General features: G+C 43.4%; 1 protein-coding gene across 3 annotated transcripts in view; it reads left to right on the top strand.

The window, feature by feature from the left end:
- LOC126336621 (rho GTPase-activating protein conundrum) overlaps positions 1 to 21,596 on the top strand; it is a 210,807-nt gene that overhangs the window by 107,961 nt on the left and 81,250 nt on the right. Inside the window, exon 1 of one of the 3 annotated variants that reach the window (XM_050000495.1) lies at positions 7,616 to 7,749. The exons of the other annotated variants lie outside the window; for them this stretch is intronic. Coding sequence (XP_049856452.1) covers positions 7,629 to 7,749 — 121 coding nt within the window. The 5' untranslated portion in view covers positions 7,616 to 7,628. Of the gene's footprint in view, positions 1 to 7,615; positions 7,750 to 21,596 lie in introns of those variants that run through there. 3 annotated transcript variants of the gene reach the window in all.

Below are 21,596 nucleotides of genomic sequence, written 5' to 3'. Positions count from 1 at the left end.
CGTGCCGACGTCGTTATATGCTCATCTACATCTGCATCATACTCCGCAAGCCCCCTAATGGTGTGTGACGGTATCAGGAACGGTATCCTGACAGGCGGCAGCCGCATAATCGATATAAATTCCCTCTCAGAGACGACTGAGCGGCGTTTAGCAAATGGCATTATACTGTAATAGTTACAAGTGAGGACTGACCACGAGTTACACGGTATTCTTGGATCTAGGCGTACCTTACTTCCGCCATACTTATCCAAGTGCCTCTAATCTGTCTTTGTTTAATTAGCGGTGTAGGTCATACAGGCTTTGGATGTTTCCAGAATGCGATTTTCACTCTGCAGCGGAGTGTGCGCTGATATGAAACTTCGTGGCAGATTAAAACTGTGTGCCGGGCCGAGACTCGAACTCGGGACATTTGCCTTTCGCAGGCAAGTGCTCTACCATCTGAGCTACCGAAGCACGACTCACGCCCCGTCCTCACAGCTCTACTTCTGCCAGTATCTCGTCTCCTACCTTCCAAGTTTCAGGCTTTGGATGTCTCTGTACTTTTATTCTCTTTATGGTACTGTCTTCCGTAAATGGTTCAGAAAAGTTGGCCTATAAAATGTGTATCACCATCCGAAGCAACGAAATTAGCAGTAGATATGAAAATGGGAAGTTTGGAAGTAACACATTTCCGGTATATAGCCCAATTAAACGATTAGTATAAGGGCGATTGAGCTGCCCCTACCGAAGTCGATGTATGCAACCTCACATGACAGAACAACGTTGTTGCACAGTTTCCTCTGTAGATGTGGAGCACATTGCCATAACATCACTGAATAACTTGTAAAGTGTACAAAGACGTCTTAGATTTATTGTACAAGTTTTGTTTATGAAACTACTTTAGAACATGAATGTGATGAGTCAGAATTAATCTTTTGAACGATAAAACACATGATATGGGTGGTTCCGGCACATTAATAAGGATATGATCACAAGTGGCAACATGTTGGCAGTATGGTCTCCTGGCTCAGCAAGATGCTGCATCCGTCGCACAGGTTATCCATTGCAATCAGAGCGATATGTCATCGTATGCCATCCTTCAGACCAGGATGAGTCTGGATAAATCCCTGTTAGACACAATCTTTCAGATATCTCGACAACCAGAAGTCACGTGGATTTAGGTGCGGTTCCAGACTGAAGCGCCTAGAACCGCTCGGCCACACTGGCCGGCCAGAGAGAAGAGTTGTGTACAACGTGGCATGGGCGTTAGTGCCGGTATCTCCTCGATATAACCCACAATCTTTCTCTTATCTCATCCACGCCCATTTCCCTTACGTCATGCTCTTGCGATATCCCACAACACAATACTACCAGACGAGGTCTCCAACATCCGTTTCCCGCTGATATAGCTATTGATATTCCACTCAAATTATGCATCCTGCACAACATATGTGACAATTTCTCTTCTTCTTTTCCTCGTCCTTTTTTTTACACTAAAACTTATTTGGAATTATTCTAAAACAGCTACCGACAAAGTTTGACATACAACAAAATTAATAAGTGCGTATAATTCCAAAACTGTAATCACTAGGTGCCTTAGAGCGTGTCTGGCTAAAAGTTCAGAGGTCTCAGATTCAATTCTCAATCGGTTCGAGGACTTTTCTGTCTCTGTTTGTTCATCACAGGCATTGATCTGTATGTGCGAAAAATATGAAACTCTACCGTGGTTCGTATTCCACGTTACACTCTTACATGTCCCCGTAACTGACTGGGTAAATCTGTTCTGCGGTCGCAGGAAGACAATGGCACACAGCTTCCATAATCGCCATTTCTAGAAAAGAAACGTCGCGTTCAGACGAACATTGCAATTGAGGACCCCTTTACACGAAGATCGTCAGATTAACAGTTGTCAAAAACAAACACAATTCACGCAAGAATGCTCAGATATGCTTTAGAAGTAACGGGAATGGATGGAACGATTAGGAGAGTCTAAGACATCGATCAAGTCTCAGATCACGTCTGCGGAACAAATGAGAAAGTTATTATAGCGTCACAAAGCTAACCGAGAATTGTGAATAGTGGTGATCGGGTTACTAATTACCACCACATATGGTAAAACAAAACTGTACTGAAATTTTTCTCATTGGAAACGACCAGTGACAGTTTTATCTATTTACGAGGGTTGCCCAGAACGTAATGCACGGCAATTTTTTCTTCGGCAATTCTTTATTGAACGCAATGAGAACTACACACACGAAATAATGCTTCTTCATCTAGACATGTTATTTTTGCAGGTAACCTCCATCGCGTTCAGTGGCCTTCCTCCAGCGCGAAACAAGGGCGTGTATGCCCTATCGGTACCAATCCTCCACCTGGTGACCCAGCCAGTGCTTCACTGTGTGAATCACCTCCTCATCGTTCTCAAAATGTCTTCCACGAATGGCATCCCTTAATGGCCCAAAGAAGTCAAAGACTAAAGGGGCTAGGTCAGGGCTGTCGGGTGGATGGGGTAACACTGTCCAACCCTATTTTGCGGTGTGTTCAACAGTCCTCAGACTTGTGTGGGGTCGAGCGTAATCGTGTTGCAGCAAAACATCTCCTGGGTTGCTGCGGCGCCGAAGTCGGCGGAAGCGCGTCTTGAGTTTTAATGTGTTGACACGTGCTTCTGAATTAATGGTACCGCCTCTTGACATCACATGAATGAGAATCACAACTTCACAGTCCCAGAACATGGTGATCATGACCTCGCCGGCCTAAGCAGTTGCTTTGATATTTTTCTTCTGTGGGGGTGGGAATGGCGCCATTCCATCGGCTGTCGCTTTGTTTCTGGCTCAAAATGGTGCACCCAGGTTTCATCACCTGCCACAATCAGGGACAAGGATGCCTCCCCCTCAACTTCAAAAGGTTGCAACAAATCAAGACAAATATTTTTTTCTGTGCGATTTGTTCAAAAAATGGTTCAAATGGCTCTGAGCACTATGGGACTCAACTGCTGTGGTCATTAGTCCCCTAGAACTTAGAACTACTTAAACCTAACTAACCTATGGACATCACACACATCCATGCCCGAGGCAGGATTCGAACCTGCGACCGTAGCAGTCGCACGGTTCCGGACTGCGCGCCTAGAACCGCGAGACCACCGCGGCCGGCTGTGCGATTTGTGATCCACCGTCAGATACGGTGGGAGCCATCTTGCACACACTTTTGAATATCAGAGAATGCGGGTAAATGCATCCACACTTCCTGTGCTGATTGACAGATGCAGCGCCTACTGCAGAGTCGTATTGCGTTTGTCCTCGGGAATGACAGCTTCAGCTCGCTGCTACATGTCAAGTGTGACAGCCGTGGATGGTCTCCCCTACCGCTGCAAGTCGTGGAGCTCCGCCGAGCCGCCTGCTGATGACCTCACCCTCCGTGCCCAGCGACTAACCGTACCTCTGTCGACAGCAGATGCTCAGTAGACTTTGCACAAGCGTTTGTGAATATTCCCCACAGTTTCTTTCAAATGGTTCAAATGGCTCTGAGCACTATGGGATTTAACATCTGAGGTCATCAGTTTCCTAGAACTTAGAACTACTTAAACCTAACCTCACACACATCCATTCCCGAGGCAGGATTCGAACCTGCAACCGTAGCGGCCGAGCGGTTCCAGACGGAAACGCCTAGAACCGCTCGGCCTCAGCGGCCGGCACAGTTTCTTTCTCTACAGTGACAAATTCAATGATGGCACGTTGCTTGTAACGTGCATCACCTACAGACGCCATTCTGAAGCTGTCCTTCAGCTACGCTGTCTGTCAGAAGTGACGTAAACTTGGCGCGCTCATTCAGGAGACTTCAAATAATATATACGTAACGTTTCGCATTCATAGCATTGTTTTCGGCTGAGAAAAAAAAATGCGGTACATTACTTTCTGGGCAACCCTCGTAAATTACTGGAGATTTGTGACTTTCACATTTGCCACCCATAGATGTCATAATTCTAATATCATCATTATTTATTGTTAAAAAATGTCATTCGTAGCTCACGTAATACGTAATGCAGTTTAAATCATTGATTCATTCTATAATTTTTGTATTAAATGCGAAACCTCCCCTTAGAAAAATTTATGAATTACTGTACTGGTTAACCCCTTACGTTATTTCATTTTGAAACAGATGAGCAAAACTGAACGTACTCTGACATTTCTCTCGTTACTTATTCTGATCATCACTAAACTGACACACAATAATTTTAGCGCATCACAATCTGACTTTCAATAATCCCTACAAAACAATGGCCCTGACTAACAATAACCTATACCTGTCATGAATCATTTACTTAGTTACTCGAACTACTGCAATACAGCAAGCACCAAAACTGTCAGTTAAATAAAAGATTCTAACTGCTGAAGGCACTAGCTACTGATAGGCAAACTTTGCTTGATAGACAACAAACAATGTATTTATCTTAATAATATTCAAATATAAGTTCATGATATACAGTATTATGAATTTACTCTTTCTGATGGACACGCGTCCAGATCGTCCGCTTTCAAAACTCTCTCTGCCATCTCTCTCCCCACATCCACCACTGCTGGCGGCTCATCTCCAACTGCGTAACGCTACGCACTGTTCACATCCAACTGCCCAACACTACAATAGCGAATGTTCCAACAATGTCAACCAGCCACAGACTGCACACAGCACAGCCAGTGATTTTCATATAGAGCGCTACGTCACGTTGCCAACATAAAAACCTAAACAGCCTACTTACAAATGTACAGTGCCCGAGAGAAAAAAATTAAGCACTCGCCAGGCTTGGGCGGATGACAATGTAACTTCGCACACGTATAGACCATCAGCGGGTATGTAAATGATTGTAGAGTTGCACTTGTCTGCACTGTCAGGTAGAACAGCCACCAGAAAGCATTAGCGTTGTTCGTCTTACATGTTGTCACCAAGCATGGTAAGGAAATCACAGGCGTGAACAGCGTGAAATGTTGACTGATCACTGTGAAGGAAACGGAGATGCTGCATAGTGGTGGGAAACAGCGTTACCTGCATCTGAAAAGAGTTTCAAAGGGGAGTCACTGTGGGTCTCCATTTGGCAGGCTGGTTGAACCACTCCATATACTGATTAGTGGGGTATGTGGACGTGAGAATGGCACCATGTTGGGTTCCAGGGGATCATGAAGGCAGGCTTACTCGTCGTCAAGATTCCGATCGACCACATCTGACCACCGAAAGGAAGAACCGCCGGGTTGTGCGCCAAGCACATCAGTAACGCCTCCAGACCTTCACCTGCCATCCGGGATCAAGATATGAACTCCCTGCACCACTGGTCGGAGGCTAGCACCAGACGGACTAGGGAATGTATAGTTTCTTTTTCGCTTGACGCAAATGCCGACACAATCCCTCTGAAAAGCACACGGTTGATTTCCTTCCCTGTCTTCTCCAGTCCAACCATGTGCTCCGTCGTCGACGGGGCGCAAAAAGTTATTTTCCTTCTTTCTTGGTTCAGAAAGTAAAAACAATTACCACCACTGTAACTTAGGCCGGTATTACACTATCAAATTTCTTTGTCAAAGAGATGATCGAAGATGCGATCAAATATGTGATTAAATATTCCGTCAAATAGATTTGACAAAGATCTTTGACGTAGCGCTAGAAGGGGTATTACACTGTCATCATATTTTTCGTCAAAGTTCAAGATGGCTGACAACAACAACTTGTTATTAATCGCAGCAGTTGCTTGTACCACAATTGCACTGTGTGCATATGCGGAAGAGAAGCGGGGAAACAGCTGGGTGAAGCCGTGGGTTTTACGACGACACGATAGAAGCATTCAACAAAACTTGTTACGTGAGCTTATAGTGAAGGACGTCATGTCGTACATCAATTACTTAAGAATGGATAAGCATACATTTCTGTATGTGCTCAATGAAGTGTATCCTCATATTACAAAGCACAATATTCACTTAAGGACTGCTACATCTGCAGAAGACAGGCTCTCTGTAACACTCCGATTCCTTGCTACAGGAGAGGGTTAGGTTAGGTTAGGTCAGGTCTCCAATCTTCGTAATCTATTTTTGTATTCAGCGTGCCTCACGTTGTAAAGCGTCTCATCAGCTTCATAGATCTCTATTAATTTTGTAGTTGTCGGCAGACACCAATTGTTTTTACCCGCAATGTTTATAAAAACACTACAGACGACAGAATGCATCGATGCTAGCGCTCCATGTGGTAACATGTCTCATTGCAGTGAACAGAAGACAAGCGACTTCTTTGATCAAATCTACAGCGAGGCCCTAGATTTGGTCAAATATTGGACGACATTTGACAAAGTTCCCTATTACACCATCCAACATCTCTGACAAAGATATTGGACAAACATATTTGACAAAGAAATTTGATAGTGTAATACCGGCCTTAGCAGGAATTATGTCCTAACGTTTTTTTCTTACACATGCGTTTGGGGTATTACAGACTTTTTTTTAAATATTTACAAAAGCATGAAGAAGATTGAGTGGTTGTCATCAAAGCATGATTATTAGTGTCGCATCAAAACATGACTTGTTTACTCAAAGCATGATTATTAGTGTCGCATCAAAACATGAAGGTGAACTCGCAGTATGATGCATGAACGCATCTATCCCCATCCGACACTCCCTCAGCGATACAACGTAGTTTGGGAATGACTTAATGCTTTAATAATAAACTACAAGCGGCATAATAATTAAATACTTGAAAATGTATTTCACCTCCGAATCCTTAAGATCACAATTCAGTTCCCAAGTACGGATTCTTCCTCTTTTTCTTAGCGTCGTCCCGTTATAACAAGGTCCGCTTTTTGGGTCAATACACGCAGTTCCTTACGGTCTAATGCTTCGTGTGTATTTAGGTTTCTTCATCTGAGATATGCGTTTATAGTGTCTAGTCACCTTTATTTGGGTCTTCCACGTTGCCTATGCCCTTCGACGGTGAGATGAGAGGCTGAGCTGATGACTGAAGTGGGTGGTGTTCTTATAAAGTGTCCATACCGCCGAAGTTCCCATCCATCTATCTTTTTAGTGATTATAGCCATTCCAGCTACTTGTCGGGTCGTTGCAGTCCTATTGTTGATGTGGTCAAGCACAGAAATGCCTAATGATCTTTCCAGTATCTGCAGTTCCATGATATGTAGCGAGTGCTTCGCATTTCTAGATGTGAGTCAATAGTCGGAACTATACAATGCAAAAGATTTTAGATCGCTGATATTTGATTAATGATTCACTTGCTTTCTGTGGCTTTAATAGTAGCAGTAAAGGACATAAACAATGTCCGCAGATGGTGAATTATTATTACGTGCGAATCGTAAAGTGACGAAATCTTATTCATAGTATTGAAATGAGGGACAAAATGCTTCATGACTTTTGGCTAAATGTACTTTAATTCTAACGTTATATTACGAAATTTATTGGCGCTTGTTCTCTTCTCGACGTAACATGATTTTTGGCATCGTTTTAAACGTTTCTTGGACGAAAACAATGCAGTCGACACGATGATTTATTCTCAATATTGGTAGTCGAAAGTCAACGACTAGTCAGCAGCATTATCACAAAATGGCGCCAGCTGAAAACAATATAATCTCTGACTCTAGCCTACGATAGCGTTAAGTAATTGACATATCTATGGGCAACTTTTACAGCAGTGCTCGCGTTGTTTCATCTACCACGTATGACATCTATCACTGCTCTGGAGGACGGAGGAACGCCGTCGTATGTTTGTCAGCGTTTCGTGAGTGCTATGTAGGTAAGAGACGCTGTCATCTGTTCGCTGGCAGAGAACCTCCCATACATAAGGCAAGAACTCAACGCTACAATTAGCCTGTGCGTAGTAGTTAGCAAAAACGTGTGTTGTAGGAGATATGCAACTCTACTCATAATGCTACACTTACAGAGTATTACGTAATTAGATAAAAAAGAATAGGTGAACGAGTAAAAATGAACGGATCCCAAAAGGGACCGAACAAAAGGTGAATTAGTTCCCAAAAACGAACGCATTTGTCCATCTCTAGTTTTTACAGGGTAGCTTGAATGGAAGACTGGGAACAACCAAAGGAGTGTTCTACAGGTACCACAATCCAACTTACTGGGTGTACGTTAAGTCCGGGAACACTTTCAATTACTTATTGCACAAAAACCAAACATTGTACAGATATCATACATATGTCATTTTGAAGAGAAACCTTGAAAGGTTTTTTTTTTCATGTATACCGCCCCAGCGTAGTTTGTTAATTTGTCGATAGTCACCGTTAATCGTAAACATGTCGTTTGTGCATCGATGGATCGGCCGTGCTACAGAAGGGGACAGCTGTTTCATGAAATGGCCTGCCCTGTCACCAGATCTCACTCCGCGTGACTTTTTTCTGTGGGTACACATTAAGGATCTAGTATATGTACCGCTTCCACCAGGTGATGTAGTAGAGCTCCGGGAGAGAATACAGGAACTGACTGCCACAGTCGACAATGCCATGCTGGGACGGGTATGGCAAGAATTCGATTGCCGTATTAACGTCTACCGGGTCACTCATGATACGCATGTCTAATGTTTGTAAAAAAAAAAACTTTAAGAGTTTCTCTTCAAAATGCAATATGTATGACATCTGTACAATGTTTAGTTCTTGTGCAATAAATAATTGAAAGTGTTCCCGGACTTTATGTACACCCTGAATTTCATTTTTCCGTATTCTATTCCACTAATAGGATCACGACAGTGATTCAAATGGTTCAAATGGCTCTGAGCACTATGGGACTTAACATCTATGGTCATCAGCCCCCTAGAACTTAGAACTACTTAAACCTAACTAACCTAAGGACAGCACACAACACCCAGTCATCACGACAGTGACTTTCCAAATCAGGTACAGTAACGTGACTTACGGATTTCCTTAGTTCAGTACAGTAGTACAGACGTTTTAAGCATCTATTCTCCTGACACTGGAACAGTGGTTTTCGGCGCTGTTATCTTCTCAGTATTTGATCAAATTCCACAGTCCTCTACAAAAGCTCTTTCCAGTTTCAATGAAAAAACTATACAGTTCCATCAATAAAAGTCGCTGTATATAAGAAATAAAATTCAATTGCGTACCTCAGAAAATTCATCACATTTTCCGCCATAACTTAGCTAAAAGTGCATCTCTATATATTTACTTCTTCTGGATATATGTTGCGGTGACATGTGTTGTTTGCCTCAATCCCCTTTTAAACAGGCGCTTCCTTGCCTCGAGCGACTACTCGCGACAATGGAGTCAAGTCTACTGCAGCGCTCCTGTGCTGAGCCTCGCCTGTCACGAGTTCGACTTCACGTCAGCGCCAAAATCATGTACGTTGCGAGAGCTGTCCGTTGAGCAGTTTGGCACTTGAACGGCGGAAGTGAGGTGTTTTCACGTAAAAAATCGAATTTAGTAACAGAATGTAGGAACAAGCAAAGACAATACAATTTACTAATAGCCACAGCAAAATTCATAGTCGATTGTCTTGATGGAGGTCGTACGGTAAGTTCTCTGCAGTCCTGAGGACTGAAAGGATAGGAAATGAGTCGTCTAAACGTTTCAAAACATTTGAATTTATCTTATCCTGAAAATACATGCTAAACAAATTATAGTAGAGAGAAAATAGCATCTTTTTACTTAACCCATTGTGTATTGATCTACCTGATGCACTAAGACCAAGTATTCATTATTAATACATTAATATGCCCTAGATATTTCACTTTATCTATACCCGCCACATCACTGATACCAAATAACGAACATGGAAAGCAAGAGAGTGCGTTGCAAACAGCACATCGGCAGATCCAATTCTTTTTTCATACTGAATTTCCTCGTATATTTGAAGGTCTAGCATAACCTGTAACCCTTTGACTTACAGGTATAGTAATCTTGAGTAAACTTAATAATTCTACATATGTGAACTGAATTGTTTAAATGTATTCAAATTTTATAATTAATAGTTTAACTTTGTGAGCAATTTAAAAAAATGCAGTAGCAGTGAGGATAGAACTCAGCACAACAAACTGCCAATCAGTGTACTTGACCACTGTGCTATAGCACCAATACGTCACGTAAAACTCAAACATCCCTCATACTCTACTCCAAAATCCTTAAAGAGCTTTCCATCTTATCCTACGGCCCACTCGGGCCAAATATTCTAGGAACCTGAAATGAGCACCTGCTTGCTTCTACCCATACAGATCAGTGATCCTTGTCCCATGCCCATCCCTTGGTAGATTTATATGTGGAGTAGGTCTACCGAACCCATTAACTCTCACATTCTCCTCCAAATATCTGTTGGAACAGTGCCTCTTTAGCAGATCATCTACAGAATTCGCCATGTTGCTTGCACAATACTTTACAAACACTTCAGAGAAATGTACTGACCTGGTGCTGTGAGCAACATAAGCACCCAAGGTGCCGGCGGCAGGAATGATGTCACATCATAGCATGCTCAGTCTAAAAGCGCATTTTACGCGAGCGACTTTCTGGTCAGAATCAGCTACTCGAAGAGCGTGCCCCTTTCGTACGTGCGTGTAAATCAACGCCCAACGTCGCGAGTGTATTTTATGACGTCAGTGATCTGCAGGCCGTGCCGAGTGTGGAGTTCTAAATTTCCGAGTAGGCTGCACACTGCCCGCGCGCACAAACAAGGGTCTATGGCGGCGTCTGCTAACATTCGGCAGTTAACCTGTTCTAACCGATCTCACTCCTATTATAGGAGTGGATTTTGTTCCTTCGCATTTTCTTAATCTGTATTGTATTGCTTACTAACAAGTTGAAAATGTTGCACGACTTCCTGGTATTTTTCCTACTAGTGTTCTCCCACACGACAGGCATAATGTCTGAAAGCAAAAGGGTATTTACGTTTTACAGAGAAAAAAAAAACTTACACTGTGCATAAATGAGAGCACAAATAAATGTGTTTTAATGAAGATTATTTCAACAGTGATAAAGTGGGGATTTCTTGACTAGAAAAATAATGTTCGAAGTCATTTGGCACTTAGCAAAAAAATCAGGATGCAAAGATAAGGTAAATATTCTTTCGGTTCTCTGGAGTGTAGAGAATTTACCACACGACCTTTCACAAGAACGTACGCTATGAATTTTTCTGTGTTCATTAATAAACCGAATCACATTGCTTACTTCTACATAGTATTATTATATTTCGATTTTTTCGCAGCAGTGGTAGTCCCTCATAACCTCACTTTCACCGTTCAGATGGCAGGCTGTGCAGCAGATACCACTCATTGCCCATGCAGTTTTGGCGCTGACGTGTGAACGAAAATGACCATTCGAGACAGATGAGACCCACTACAGGAATAAGACGCCAGCAGCGGTGCACTGGACTCACCTGTCTCAAGTAGTCAAATGAGACAAGAAAGTCTGTGTTGTAGAAGGTGCTTAAAATTGATAGCTGCGTCCCTTCTCTGAGTTGATCGTAGCGCTGCTGACCATCATTTCAGCACTCGACACTGGTTTCTAGTTATCGTGGAAAGAGCGCTACAAAACATGTTTTCGCCCATTTAATTTTCAAACCAGCACGACTTCGAAGAGAAATGGCGTAATTTTGATATGACTTCGGGCTTGCGTTCGAAGTGAAATGGCGTAATTTTAGTGCGTTATTTACAGTGTGCTGTAGCATATTAGGACATGATTACTGGGCGCCACTCTTTGTTTTCCTTTTGAGTTCAAATAACTCTGAAAATTATTTTCCTCATCAAACACATCTTTTCTCACTGATAAAACAGTTTTCATTAAAAACCCGTTACCCATTTTGCATAGTGTAGGCTTTCCCTTCGTCAAAATCAAATAAAAACAGTCTCCATCGCGTTTTCAGATCTTTATTGGTTAGCAGCAGTGACATCCTAACTTCTATGTATTTCGCCACCACAAGCTGCCATAATGGCGGGGAAAAGCCTGAATATGGTCTTAGAAAAGGGCCGAAAACGGTTGCTAACGAATAGAAACCTAAAAAAGCTATCGAGACTGTTCTTATTTGATTTTTAGCGTTTTATACCGATCGCTGTTTTGCTCCAATTGTCAGAATGCTCTCTAAAATTTTATTTTCCTTTTTCCGTGAGTCGTAAAACAGAAACACTTGTTTACTTTCAGATATTTCATACTCTCTCATGTGAGAACACTAGAGGGTAAAAAAACGAAGCCGTGTGGCGTTTGCAGTGTGTCACGAAAACAAACCAAACAGAAGATAAAGCCGTTATCGTGGAAGCTCGTCGAGAATAGGTATAATAATAAACAATAATAGATTCGGGCTGCTCAGTGGCTTCCGATTGGACGTCTGACCCACTAGCCGACTTGTGTGTCCCTAAACTATCCGCCGGCCGCGGCGGCCAAGCGGTTCTAGGCGCTGCAGTCCGGAACCACGCGACTGCTATGGTCGCAGGTTCGAATTCTTCCTCGGGCATGAATGTGTGTGATGTCCTTAGGTTAGTTAGGTTTAAGTAGTTCTAAGTTCTAGGGGACTGATGACCTCAGATTTTCAGTCGCATAGTGCTCAGAGCCATTTGAACCATTTTTGAACCTAACCTATCCCAGTTATCCAAGAGTGACAGGAGACCTACAGTTTAACGTGGAATCAGAACCACGTACCTTTTCTGGCGACTCTTCACATCGCTGAGACGTGGAGGCTAGGTTACAAACGTAGACTGCCAAATCCGAGGTCCGACCAGGATTCGATTCCGCCATCACCTAGTTTCCAGTCAAGCGCCTTACCACTACTCCCCGAGGCCTGACGGAGACAACCCCTTATCATACAAGGGAACCTCCCCATCGCAACCCCCTCAGATTTAGTTAAAACTTGGCACAGTGGGTAGGCCTTGAAAAACTGGACACTGATTAATCGAGAAAACAGGGAGAAGTTGTGTGGAACCATGAAAAAATAAGTAAAATATACTAACTGAGTAGACCATGCCAAAGATAAACAACATCAAGGGCAACGCGAGCTGAGGAGCGCCGTGGTCCCGTGGTTAGAATGAGTAGCTGCGAAACGAGTGGTCCTTGGTTCAAGTCCTCGCTCGAGTGAAAGGTTTAATTTTTTTTCAGACTATTATTATCTGTCCGTCCGAAGCGAGGTAACTGGGCCGTAGTATGGGGACGCCACACCTAAACAAACATCTAAACACACGACGTCAGTTGACCACAGCGCACGGAAGAGAGAGTATTCCTGCTAACGAGGCTCCCTGGCTGGCAGTTGGCTGTTCGCTACTTTGGACGAGAGTGCATTAAATACGTGAGATGTATTCCGTGGGCAATATGAATCCAGCAAATATAGTCCGCGAAAATAAAGAAAGTAAACGGACAGATAATAATTGAAAATAAAAAAACTAAACTTTTCACTCGAGGGAGGACTTGAACCAAGGACTTCCCGTTTCGCAGCTGCTCACGCTAACCACGGGACCACGGCGCTCGTGAGCGCAAATTAGCCTTGATGTTGCCTATCTTGCGCATGGACTACTCAGTTTGTATATTTTGCTTATTTTTCCATAGTTCCACACAACTTCTTCCTGTTTTGTCGATTGATCTGTGTTCAGTATTTGAAGGCCTATCCACTGGCCAACTTATAACTAAATCTGAGGGGGATGCGATGGGGAGGTTCCCTTGTTAGGATATTAGCAGACGACGCTGCAGTCGGCTCTTCGTGCGCATTTGTGTTTTACTGCATACTCGAGATTTTAGAACTCCTCATTTGGCACAGTCAATTAATCATTGACGTTATTTTCGCACTTGCCATGCGGTTGGCTCCTGTATTTCTTGCAATCACATGACGCGCACCGACAACCAGTAGTCGCTTTTGACCAGACAGTAGCTCATTGTAAAACAGGATTTACGCTTTAGGATTATACCCCCCTTCCCGTCCCTGAATGGCTAGTGCGGTTGCCACCAGTAATTATTCGCCATACAGTTACCGTCTCTGAAAATTCGTTAGTGAAAGTGAAGTGGAAGTGGAAATGAATCTCTAAATGACCTCGACACTGTAAGGCATTTCAACAAAATTACAAACGTGACTTCATTAAGTGGCAGATACCGAAGGTTCATCAATCCCTTTCCAATGATTTACTGATTTATTCAAGTAGATTTAGTTTTCTTTGCATAGAAATGAAAAAGTTGTTCGGTAACTGATGCAAGCGCTGCTTACGAAACTGTTCTCTGGGATCGTGCATTCTTGTCTAGTGTGTCATGTGAAATGTTTACCGAGAGTGCTTGTTACTCATGCGGCAGTACCTCAAAGCTCGCCAGGAATGGTATTCACTATCTGTTCCATGTTCTCGGAAAGGGTATTGTTATTCTGCAGCCAGGTTTTCCTGTTTGCATTCTATGAAAATGGGCCTTCCTACTGCACTTAGCACACGAGAAAAGACCAGCTTCACCGTTTTCGAGATGGTCGTTCCCAGGCGCCGGGCAGTTTATCCTTTGTAAAAGTTGCTAATGTCAGTAGAATTCCCCATTTTCGGCCCGTATCGTCGTAGAATAATACCCCATTCGTCTTTGCTCCGCCAATATATTGTCCTTAAAATGTCACGTGCCCTTAACGCCACTATTCGACAGTCATTCTCACGGTGGATAGTGGCCGTGACGAAATAGAAATTTACAGATCTCAGCTGCATACGGGCTTTACATTAACTGCAACGGTGACAACTGAAGATTTGTGCCGGACCAGGACTCAAACTCAGATGCTCCAGTCCCCTGGAATGGTTCCTTTAACCGCCTCGGCCACCCGAGCACGCCTTCCCTCCAGCCCAAATTCCCAAACGTCGCACCCTTGTTAACATCCTGGATCCATGGCGTCGTGGAGTCTGCACCACACTCCAAGCCTACCATCAGCTCTTAGACCACCATCTTCCAATCGTCTATGGTCATGAGACCAGGAGAGGCGTGCTTTTAGCAAAGGCACTAACGTCGGTCATCTGCTGCTACAGCCCATAGACGCCAAATTTCGTCGCACGGTTCTAAAGGATATGTTCTGCGGTTGTTTCACGCATTGTCGTTGTTTGTTGGCAGTGACAACTCTACACAAACGCCACTGCTTGCGGTCGTTAATTGAAGACAGTCGACCCCTGCATTGTCCATGGCGAGAGATAATGCCTGAAACGTGGTATTCTCGGCACTTTCTTGACACTGTGGATCTCGGAATACTGAATTTCCTAACCGTTCCGAAATGGAATGTCTCATGCATCTAGCTACAACTACCATACCGCGTTAAAAGTCTGTTAATTCCCGTCTTGCGGTCACAACCACATTTTCACAGAAATCACCTGAGTACAAATGACTGCTCCGCCAACGCGCTGCCCTTTTGTACCATGTTTACGAAACACTACCGCCATCTATATCTGTACATATCGCTATACCATAAATTTTCTCACTTCAGTGTGTAACACGACGATGGATTACCATTTTACCTGCTTCCACCACAAACTTGTTGCAGAACAGGAGGATTTTTTGTTTTTTGTAGATCAACCAGAGTGACATATAGCGAAGACATTAGTACGACGTGCCTCGGAGGACTGTGGTTGCCCCATCACTGTTTAACAACTGCCCGTAGGAAACAAGACGTTCACCTAAGACGACTTCTGAAGCAAATATCTTAGAAACCGTTGTAGACACGCTCTCTGAAACTCTAGAAAACGTTGCTGTCTAATGAAAGAAGTATCATCTGACAGCAACCTCTTCTAAAACGCAGATTGGTGCTCTCCATCTTAAGAAAAGACATGCCGGGATCTGAAGTTTACGTGTGAAGGAACTCTCTCTGTACCACTGTTAGTTTAAACTCAGGTCTGACTTAAAGAAATCATGTCTGCTAGTGGGAATCCGACGGGAAAACGTGGAGATTACGACCAGTCACTATGTAGACAAATGGTTCAAATTGCTCTAAGCACTATGGGACTTAACATCTATAGTCATCAGTCCCCTGGAACTTAGAACTACTTAAACCTAACTAACCTAAGGACATCACACAACACCCAGTCATCACGACTATGTAGACATCTACTCTCACTCAGGGTTCAGCGTGGACGACATCATGCCCCACAAAAAAGGTAACGGCGAGTCTCAGCCTGGCTGCCGCTGTGGCTGAGCGGTTCTAGGCGCTATAGTCTGCAACCGCGCGACCGCTGCGGTCGCAGGTTCGAATCCTTCCTCGGGCATTCATGTGTGTGATGTCCTTAGGTTAGTTAGCTTGAAGTAGTTCTAAGTTCTAAGGGACTGATCGCCTCAGATGTCAAGTCCCATAGTGCTCAGAGCCATTTGAACCATTTTGAGTCTCAGCCATATTGTCACAGGCTGCCTAGATCATTTACCACTGGACAAAATTGTACTGTGCCATCAAACGTTCGTCAGAAAACAGCTGTCTGTAGACAAAAGATCAAGGTACTGACAACTCCACACCACCTTTTGTTTGGATGTCAACCAATATGTCATCACCTCAAGCAAGGCCACTTGAGAACTTGCAAAGACATCGCAACAAGCTAGAGTTCAAAACTGCTGAAGTAGGTCTCATACCCCTAGTCAGTGGATGATAACAGGACGAGAAGCTTCCTCTCAGACGAATAAAGGACTGGGCGATCCGAAGCTCCTTAGTACACTGTGCTCCACCACAGACCACTTGCGACAATGTAGTTTGTATCCTCCCACATGGACGATGGAGATGAAACTCTTTGCCGTAACACCACAGGCGTCCTAAGATGGTTTCGGTCGAAGAAAGAAGTGTACTGTAATTCTGTCTAATTTTCTTTTTACTGATGTCAGATAGTACATGTTTTAATCAATGTCTTAACTTTTTGTTGGTGCAGTAAATGACAGCGCAGCAAACCCTTTCTAATTCTGACTTCACTAATTCGGACTTCACCGATCTGGAATTCGCCACAGTTCGGACTAATTTTTCCTATCACGAACCGGACATATTTTGTGCCAAAGCTCATTTATTGCAAAATTTTGAACATGTCCCCTCTCCTTTCCATTTGCTTCACACATGTCCGATAAGGTGTAGCGTGGGTATCATTGTTGGACACTATCTCAAGCAAAAAAGTCGAATACTGGTCAGTTCGCTCGCTGAAACCTCTAGGCGAATTGTCTTCCATATCTACCTTCGCTTAAAAGTGTATGAAAGTGTGGTACAGTACATTACACTGACGAAGAGCATAAAATATATATCGTCAAGCTTAGAAGATAAAATGACAGTGCTTGATACAATTCAAGCCGGTGTTCCTGCCAAGAATGTTAGGACAGAGGTCGGCATTGCTAAGTTGACTTTTGGATCATTAAGAATAATCGAAGCAAAACTTTTCAGCTAAAGCAAGACGAAGTAGTCAGAAAACGAAACAGTCCTCCATCGGGGTTTTTATTGGAGTAGAACCACAGATTGAAGCGAAAAGTTTTTGGTTGGTTGATTCAAGGGAGGGAACCAAACAGCGAGATCATCGGTCCCATCGGATTAGGGAACAATAGGGAAAGAAATCGGCCGTGTCCTTTCAAAGGAACCCTTCCGCAATTTGCCTGTAAATCAGAATGGCTGGACGCGGATTTGAACTGACGTGCTCCCTCATAGGAGTCCAGAGTGCTAACCACTGCGCCACCTCGCTCAGTATAAGTTTTTGCAGATGAATTAGGCCAAACAGGTTTGGAAGCTAGTACATGGGGGCTAAAGAGATTCCGTAACCGGCACAATATCTCTGACAGAAAAGTGAGTTATTTTATTAATTATAGCTTCAGTAAATATTTCTATAATTCAGACTTTTGGGGACTCTCCTCAATTAGTATGAACTAGTGAGGTTTGCTTTACTTGATGAGAGAGATGTAACAGTCGAAACGAATCATAGATAAATAAAAATCTTGTGGCTACCACTAACACTGTGGTAATTTCAATTACGTTTGTATCGGAAATCCCCGCAACACGGCCTATAATAGGTGAAATAGCTGTTACAGTGCTCTAGACACCAGCTTCGTATTCGGAACAAGAGGCACGCCAGTCGCTTCATGCTGATCCTTAGGTAAGTTTTCTAAACTTGCCTAAATCACTCCCGGTGGATACTGGGATCATATCTTCAACAACAACAATAAAATACTTGTCAAACTGAGTTAGTGCCTAGTCTCTAATGATCTAAACACGCTCACGTCGTATACTTCAACCTCCCTCCTACTTCTTGGTGACTGAGCATCACGAGCCGGAAAAAACGGCTGACGGTTGAACTGCGGAGTGCCAGGAAGCCAGAATACTTGTCGAAAGCACGTAGCTACAGAGAAAAAGGAAAGTAAAGTGAGTCCTAATTTTCTTTTCACATTTCACGGGTGACTAGCAGCTAAACGTGTCACGTTTCCTGCCACCCGCTTTAAACCTGCAAGATAACGCCACTCTCAGGCGACCTTTGTGAAACATTCTCGAGATAATATGAAAATGGGTGACTGGGCGATAGTGCAACCAGTTTTTGACTTTATGTAGACCTTGGTCGTTGTTGGGCATTGTGTACGGCCTCACTTTTCAGTGCGGTAGCCTCGCAGCTATGTGTAAGGATGAGGCTTTGTTCCCTTGAAAGCCACAAGCGCTTTTCTCTAGCGAAACAGCATGGTATTAGCGCTACTCCGATCCAGTCTTGGACTTAGTGGACAAAGAGGTGAGTCCGGTTTGGTATTAATCGCTATATCTTAACCGTTCCATGCGATTCCGGTAAGATATGTTGCTGTTTAAAGTCCGCAGGTCTTTTAGGGACTGTTCGTCACACACAGCGGTTTTTTTTGTTCGTTTGTTTTAACAGTATAAAGGTGATTCACTAAAGTTTTTAACGACAACTATTTCCGGAACCGTTTAACGTATTTTATTTCAATTTTCCCCCAGATGAATTGTAAGAAAGTTCTTTTCAAATGATGCGTATTCCTTGTCATAGCAATATTCATTAGAGAGATATTGTTATCATTTTAATTTTGTCAAATAAAATTTTGGTAATTAGCTAGTATTGTAGTTTTGAAAGAGATGAATTCGACACTGAGTCACTCCCCAAATTCCGGTAAGAAATTTTGAGAAATTTCTCTTGTTCTCAATATCAAAGTGATTGGTGCCTTATACGAAGTTCGTGATTTCATACCGTAACAAACTCTTTTAATTCGAGTCAGACCTCCATTCATGCATCAAACAACTGCTGAATGTCAATTTAAGTAATTTCAGAAGTAGACGTGCCCACGTTAAATAGTTTTAAATCTGGTAGCTAGACATTTTTATGTTTTCTTCGATGTCTTTTTCGGAGTGTGATTCCCGCCTGAAGTCTTTACTTTACGAAGAGACCCGTAACTTACAAAATCGTGATCGTTCAAACGATAAATTCGACTTCGAAGTAATAATAGTTCATCCCTTTTAGCATCTATTTTTTCAAACACTCAAATAACTGGTCCACAATACAATTTCTATCTGCTCACGTGAGCTATAAAATGTCAGACGTTCACTACGACTTCACAAACGTGTCCGACTTTATCAAGCGACTCGATAAGCCTCCTTCTTAAAACTATTCTTCCCGCCAAGCGAGAAAGATCACAGATTTTACAACTGTAGTCAAAGAGTCTTTTCATTACATTGCTGACAGTGAAAGTATTTATCTCGATTATACACCAATTTCTCACCAAATATCCCAAAATTCAAAAATGGCTCTCAGCACTATGGGCCTTAACATCTATGTTCATCAGTCATTGAAAATATTTACATAATTATGTTTCTGGTTAATTAATTTTAAAAATTATTTTAATTATATCAAATGAATACAGCATTTCACAAATATAACATTTACATATAAATACTTTTACAAAAGGATACTGGTTTTTAGAAATATACTCACTGGTATCAAAGGCTTCACATTATGTGTTACGCTTGACTACTTCATAATACTCAAATAAGAAGCGAACGAATTATTTACAGAATTAATCTTTCAACATGCATCGGAATGTTTGCTGTTCGGTAACTGCTTGCAGATAGTAAATGTGTTCCTGACCGGGTTCAAATCCAGAACCATATCTTTTCCCAGGCAATGCTCCTACCAACTGAGCTATCCCGGTGCAACTCATAACTGGTCCTCCAACTGCTTTTCAAACGAGATAGGCGATCGTACGCACACCTTGCTGGACTACCTGTACTGGAAGAAAGGAATATTAGTGTTTCAAATGGCTCTGAGCACTATGCGACTTAACTTCTGAGGTCATCAGTCGCCTAGAACTTAGAACTACTTAAATCTAACTAACCTAAGTACATCACACACATCCATGCCCGACGCAGGATTCGAGCCTGCGACCGTAGCGATCGCTCGGTTCCAGACTGCAGCGCCTAGAACCGCACGGCCACTCCGGCCGGCAGGAATATTAATCCAGCGAGGTATATGTGGAGAGCTTTTGGAAAGCAGGAGAGACAGGTACTGGCGAAGTTAAGCTGTGAGGGTAAGTTGTGAGTCGTGCCTGGGTGTCTCTGTCGGTAAGAGAAATAATTGTCCACAGAAGGGAAGAGTCCAGATTGCATTCCCAGTCCGGTACACACTCTTAATCTGCCAGTACGTTTCAGTAAGGAATGTTGATTCACCGCGACATTATTATAAAAGGAGCAAATGAAACGTGCAGTTCTCAGTTCCATCTGTCCCCTGTTTCGAATGTGAAATTTGTCTCACTCAGCTGTATCAAACGAGATACAGTAGTAACACTCTTTGCTGTTGCTTACAAGGGAACCTCCCCATCGCACCCCCCTCAGATTTAGTTATAAGTTGGCACAGTGGATAGGTTTTGAAAAACTGAACACAGATCAATCGAGAAAACAGGAAGAAGTTGTGTGGAACTATAAAAAAAATAAGCAAAATAGACAAAGTGAGTAGTCCATGCGCAACATAGGCAACATCAATGACAATATGTGCTCAGGAGAGCTGTGGTCCCGTGGTTAGCGTGAGCAGCTGCGGAATGAAAGGTCCATGGTTCAATTTTTCCCTCGAGTGAAAATTTTAATTTTTTATTTTCAGGCATTTATTATCTGATGTAATTCTTCATGCTTTCCCGGCGATCTGTTGACAATTTGGATATTCGGGAATCCAGCCGGATGTTCGCGTCGTTCTCGCACGATATTTCAGCAGCGTGCCTCGCTGTCTTCTTCAGGTGCTACCTGAGACTGGTCCTTGAGTCGATCGAGTCCAGTATTTATGCCTGGGAGAAGCTGGGAGTTCCCTAATCGGTCCGCGCCGAGTCGAGTGTTCCATCTGTGGTCCGCGCCCGCCAGACTCGGCTTCAACGGACCCCTCCAGTCGCGGATGTTCCGACTGCCGTCGGCGCCCGTTTTGGCCGTCCTCAACGGTTGTGGTTGTCATTTGGGGTGTGTCAGACCCGATCTGAGATGTTGGGTACTCTATCTCATGACTGTTACTACGGTTTCCACTTCTGTTGCGTGCTGGGCACTCCCTAATCGGTCCGCGCCGCGTCGTGTGTTCCATCTGAGGTCCGCGCCCGCCAGACGCGGCTACATTGTCCCTCTCTGGTCGCCGGTGTTCCCTCCGCCGTCCGCGCCCGGCCTGGCCGTCTTCTGAAGTCGAGTTCATGATCTGGGGTGTGTTAGATCTGGTCTCTAATGTCCAACACCTTG

This window comes from Schistocerca gregaria, chromosome 2 (assembly GCF_023897955.1).
Source record: "Schistocerca gregaria isolate iqSchGreg1 chromosome 2, iqSchGreg1.2, whole genome shotgun sequence".
Classification (NCBI taxonomy): Eukaryota; Metazoa; Arthropoda; class Insecta; order Orthoptera; family Acrididae; genus Schistocerca; species Schistocerca gregaria.
This window is presented reverse-complemented; position numbering and strand designations above follow the sequence as displayed.